The sequence below is a fragment of the Acomys minous genome, assembly GCF_964271855.1.
Source record: "Acomys minous genome assembly, chromosome: 8".
Taxonomy (NCBI): Eukaryota; Metazoa; Chordata; class Mammalia; order Rodentia; family Muridae; genus Acomys; species Acomys minous.
This window is the reverse complement of record NC_140489.1, coordinates 120,761,172-120,767,171: the sequence shown is the minus strand read 5'-3', so window position 1 is coordinate 120,767,171 and position 6,000 is coordinate 120,761,172. Positions and strand designations below refer to the sequence as shown.

General features: G+C 44.8%; 1 protein-coding gene across 1 annotated transcript in view; it reads right to left on the bottom strand.

Moving 5' to 3' along the window:
- The window catches only part of PPP1R21 (protein phosphatase 1 regulatory subunit 21), a 69,751-nt gene that overhangs the window by 19,603 nt on the left and 44,148 nt on the right, over positions 1–6,000 (bottom strand). The window contains exon 16 of the mRNA XM_084791917.1: positions 3,799–3,891. Coding sequence (XP_084648043.1) covers positions 3,799–3,891 — 93 coding nt within the window. The remainder of the gene's footprint in view (positions 1–3,798; positions 3,892–6,000) is intronic.

The window sequence follows — 6,000 nt, the reverse complement described above, 5'->3', positions numbered from 1 at the left end:
AGCAGTTAAAAGCACTGGCAGCTTGTGCACAGGACCTAATTTCAGTTCTCAGTACCCATAGCAGGTACCCAAAGAGGCCAGAAGAGCACATCAGTTTTCCTGGGACTAGAGCTACAGGCAGTTGCGAGCTACCACAAGGGAGCTGGGAACCGAACTAGTGCCATTGGGGAAGCAGCCACTGTAAACCAGGGTAATACTGTAGGAGAGCAGCAGTGTGAACCAGGGTAATACTGTAGGAGAGCAGCAGTGTGAACCAGGGTAATACTCTAGCAGAGCAGCAGTGTGAACCAGGGTAATACTCTGGGAGAGCAGCAGTGTGAACCAGGATAATACTCTAGCAGAACAGCAGTATGAACCAGGGTAATACTCTGGGAGAGTGGCAGTGTGAACCAGGGTAATACTCTGGGAGAGCAGCAGTGTGAACCAGGGTAATACTCTGGGAGAACAGCAGTGTGAACCAGGATAATACTCTAGCAGAACAGCAGTGTGAACCAGGGTAATACTCTGGGAGAGTGGCAGTGTGAACCAGGGTAATACTGTAGGAGAGCAGCAGTGTGAACCAGGGTAATATTCTAGGAAAGCAGCAGTGTGAACCAGGATAATACTCTGGGAGAGCGGCAGTGTGACCCAGGGTAATACTCTGGGAGAGCGGCAGTGTGAACCAGGGTAATACTCTAGCAGAGCAGCAGTGTGAACCAGGGTAATACTCTGGGAGAGCAGCAGTGTGAACCAGGGTAATACTCTAAGAGAGCAGCAGTGTGAACCAGGGTAATACTCTAGGAAAGTAGCAGTGTGAACCAGGGTAATACTCTAAGAGAGCAGCAGTGTGAACCAGCGTAATATTCTTGGAAGGCAGCATGTGAACCAGGCTAATACTCTAGGAGAGCAGCAATGTGAACTAGGTTAATACTCTAGGAGAGCAGCAGTGTTCTTGACAACTATGTCGTTTTTCCAGTCATGTAAGGAGTATTGTCCAAGTTAAAAATAAGTCACATATTAAAGTAATTTAAGTAAACATCTGACAAAACCTAAATTGATATAATTTTATACCAATTTCTGAAAGAAACAGTACCTTCCGTGCAATCTATTGGCCCCTATTCAACTGACAAACAAAAGGAAAACTTCTACTCATATAAGAAAGGAAATAACCTGATGAGTCTACACCCCTCTCCCTTTTACTGACGATCATTTCTAGTGTTATTATTCAGCACCAACTATGACACCAATTAAGTAAAGATGTCCTAAAGTGTCAGTGAGTGACGTCTACTGTGGTCCTTATCTTCCATGTACAACAGTGTCACATTAGAGTGTCAGTGAGCGACACCTTATCCTCCATGTATAACAGTGTCACATTAGAGTGTCAGTGAGTGACACCTGTGGTCCTTATCCTCCGTGTATAACAGTGTCACATTAGAGTGTCAGTGAGCGACACCTGTGGTCCTTGTCCTCCATGTATAACAGTGTCACATTAGAGTGTCAGTGAGTGACACCTGTGGTCCATGTCCTCCATGTATAACAGTGTCACATTAGAGTGTCAGTGAGCGACACCTGTGGTCCTTGTCCTCCATGTATAACAGTGTCACATTAGAGTGTCAGTGAGCGACGCCTGTGGTCCTTATCCTCCGTGTATAACAGTGTCACATTAGAGTGTCAGTGAGCGACACCTGTGGTCCTTATCCTCCGTGTATAACAGTGTCACATTAGAGTGTCAGTGAGCGACACCTGTGGTCCTTATCCTCCGTGTATAACAGTGTCACATTAGAGTGTCAGTGAGCGACACCTGTGGTCCTTATCCTCCGTGTATAACAGTGTCACATTAGAGTGTCAGTGAGCGACACCTGTGGTCCTTATCCTCCGTGTATAACAGTGTCACATTAGAGTGTCAGTGAGTAACACCTGTGGTCCTTGTCCTCCATGTATAACAGTGTCACATTAGAGTGTCAGTGAGTAACACCTGTGGTCCTTGTCCTCCGTGTATAACAGTGTCACATTAGAGTGTCAGTGAGCGACACCTGTGGTCCTTATCCTCCATGTATAACAGTGTCACATTAGAGTGTCAGTGAGTGACACCTGTGGTCCTTATCCTCCGTGTATAACAGTGTCACATTAGAGTGTCAGTGAGCGACACCTGTGGTCCTTATCCTCCGTGTATAACAGTGTCACATTAGAGTGTCAGTGAGCGACACCTGTGGTCCTTGTCCTCCATGTATAACAGTGTCACATTAGAGTGTCAGTGAGTGACACCTGTGGTCCATGTCCTCCATGTATAACAGTGTCACATTAGAGTGTCAGTGAGCGACACCTGTGGTCCTTGTCCTCCATGTATAACAGTGTCACATTAGAGTGTCAGTGAGCGACGCCTGTGGTCCTTATCCTCCGTGTATAACAGTGTCACATTAGAGTGTCAGTGAGCGACACCTGTGGTCCTTATCCTCCGTGTATAACAGTGTCACATTAGAGTGTCAGTGAGCGACACCTGTGGTCCTTATCCTCCGTGTATAACAGTGTCACATTAGAGTGTCAGTGAGTAACACCTGTGGTCCTTGTCCTCCGTGTATAACAGTGTCACATTAGAGTGTCAGTGAGCGACGCCTGTGGTCCTTGTCCTCCGTGTATAACAGTGTCACATTAGAGTGTCAGTGAGCGACGCCTGTGGTCCTTGTCCTCCGTGTATAACAGTGTCACATTAGAGTGTCAGTGAGCGACACCTGTGGTCCTTGTCCTCCGTGTATAACAGTGTCACATTAGAGTGTCAGTGAGCGACACCTGTGGTCCTTGTCCTCCAAGTATAACAGTGTCACATTAGAGTGTCAGTGAGCGACACCTGTGGTCCTTGTCCTCCAAGTATAACAGTGTCACATTAGAGTGTCAGTGAGGGACACCTGTGGTCCTTGTCCTCCGTGTATAACAGTGTCACATTAGAGTGTCAGTGAGCGACACCTGTGGTCCTTGTCCTCCATGTACAACAGTGTCACATTATAGTGTCAGTGAGCGACGCCTGTGGTCCTTGTCCTCCGTGTATAACAGTGTCACATTAGAGTGTCAGTGAGCGACACCTGTGGTCCTTGTCCTCCATGTATAACAGTGTCACATTAGAGTGTCAGTGAGCGACACCTGTGGTCCTTACCCTCCATGTATAACAGTGTCACATTAGAGTGTCAGTGAGTAACACCTGTGGTCCTTGTCCTACATGTATAACAGTGTCACATTAGAGTGTCAGTGAGCGACACCTGTGGTCCTTGTCCTCCGTGTATAACAGTGTCACATTAGAGTGTCAGTGAGTAACACCTGTGGTCCTTGTCCTACATGTATAACAGTGTCACATTAGAGTGTCAGTGAGCGACACCTGTGGTCCTTGTCCTCCGTGTATAACAGTGTCACATTAGAGTGTCAGTGAGTGACACCTGTGGTCCTTGTCCTCCATGTATAACAGTGTCACAATAGAGTGTCAGTGAGTGACGCCTGTGGTCCTTACCCTCCATGTATAACAGTGTCACATTAGAGTGTCAGTGAGCGACACCTGTGGTCCTTACCCTCCGTGTATAACAGTGTCACATTAGAGTGTCAGTGAGTGACACCTGTGGTTCTTGTCCTCCGTGTATAACAGTGTCACATTAGAGTGTCAGTGAGCGACACCTGTGGTCCTTACCCTCCATGTATAACAGTGTCACATGTCACAGATGGAAATCTCACTGCTGGAGCCTTCTGTGCTCCTTATCATTCATCTACCTTAAAACCTCCCACAGGATTGAACATTTCTGCTCTTTACCAGACTCCATGATGTCCCCAGTGCCGTACCTGCTGTGCAAGGCCTTCCCGACTCTCTGTGGAGCTGAGAAGAACCCGGCGGTTGGCCACTGCTTCCTCATAAGGCACAGACTCTGCGAGGGGCTGCGGGAAAAACACTGCAGTCATTAAAGGCTCACACACATGAAATCAGCATGCCAAGTGGAGTGAGATCATAAACTGAGACAGTTGTCCACACAGATGATTCCCTTTATTGTGTGTGAAAGGGGGAATGTGTTTTCAAAGGAAAACAGAGATAGGGCACTTGTCAGAATAACTTGTACACCTCTCTAACTCAAACTCTACACACTTGTACCAAAACACAGGTGGTGGCAGGACAGACATTGCAGGATCAGACCACGCACACAGGAGTCTACTGTGTGGCAAACGCTGCTCCAGCCCAGTGATGGAAGGAAGGTCTGACAGAAAAACAGCAAGGCACATCTTTCACATAGTAATCATAATAAACTGGAGATGAAACACTTAAATTTAAAGCTAGATGAAAAAAATATGTGAAGAAAATATAGCTGCATGTTTCTATAACCTTGGAAAACAGGCTTGACTAGGAATGACAGAAGAAAAAGAACTATTGGGAGAAAAAAGAAAAACCAAACAATGAAAAACCAAGAAGGACCTGTTGAATGATAAATAGCATTAGGACCAAAACTTGTGTGGTGCTGACCGGCTCAGTGGGTAGAGGCCTGTTGTCTATCCCGGGGGCCTCACGTGGAGGGAGAGAACTCAGGCTCTTCTCAGAGCGTCCCACACAGGCCACGGCAATGCATACTGTTTCCACCCACTCAAAACAAACAAAAGACAACATCTACTCTCAGAATACTATAACCAAATGCTGGAAAGTATTTTCTACATAAACATGATTAAAATCTTCATATTGTATATCCAGCAGGTGCTGGAATAGATATGACCTAGACACATGTATATATGTAAGAAACTGTCAAGGAATTAAATTTAAATATTCTTTGCAACTCTTAATATATAGGGAACTCTTTCCATTCTAGCTAGGAATATTTCTTTTAAACAGAGAGCTCTCAGAATAAAGGTACCCACGGGAAGCTGCCCTGCCTCACTAGCCAGCGCGCGCACACACACACACACACACACACACACACACACACACACACACACACACATACGTTAGAACAGGAATGAGCACCTGCCCTCGGAGCCAGGCAAATACTAAGTTTACAGACAATAGGTGGCACTCATGAGATGTCGCCTGAGATACTTACATATATTTTTCTAAATGAGTAAGAATATGTGGTCACTGAAAAGAACCAGAAAATGCAGCAGTACATTATTTTACTCCCAATCTTACCACTCACATGTGATGCTTCCCTTTCCTAACTATGTCCTCATGCAAAAATGTGACTATACATATAAAAACATTGTGTGTGTGTGTGTGTGTGTGTGTGTGTGTGAGAGAGAGAGAGAGAGAGAGAGAGAGAGAGAGAGAGAGGCTCTGAGACCAAAATGTATCTCCTATTTGAATATACTCTTTTAGCACTTTTTACCCTCCTGATGCATTGTATATATTTCACAAATATTTCATACATATAATCCATTTTGTACTACATAAACTGTTTCTAATGACTGTAGGCATGTGCCACTATCCCCACCTAGTGGTCATCATTCTAATGTCTCTCTAGTATTTCATTCTGTGGAGGTGTAATGGTTTAACCATTCCACTGCTGGTGGGTGTGTAGGCTGCTGCCTGGTTGCATGCACTGCTATAGTGAATATAGTTTGTGTTTTAGAGTTTTAGCTATAACACATATAAACAGTCTTAAAGTAAAACATTCCTTGTAAGTCATCTCTAATTGCAGTTTTAATTCAGGGGTAATCTAAATTACCAGCTCGATATGTATGTCTGGACCCTTTGATCATTTATAAGTATCTCTCCAAATCTATACACACTGTCTAGACTTGTTATTTTCTTAAATCTGACTTTTACTATACAGTTTGGTTTTTGAATTGAGAACATTTTAGGGATCTGTCAGTCACTCTGGATACCACCATATGCCCACTGTATTCCTGTCTGAACGCTAGCTAGAGTTTTACAGAATGGATGCTCCATGGTTTATTTAGGCTTCCTTTGATTGATGAGTACTGAAAGCCGTAGCCTTGTAAACATCTTCCAGGCACGTGTAGACCACTAAGAAGTCTAATGATTAAAGCAACCTCATTTGCATGCTA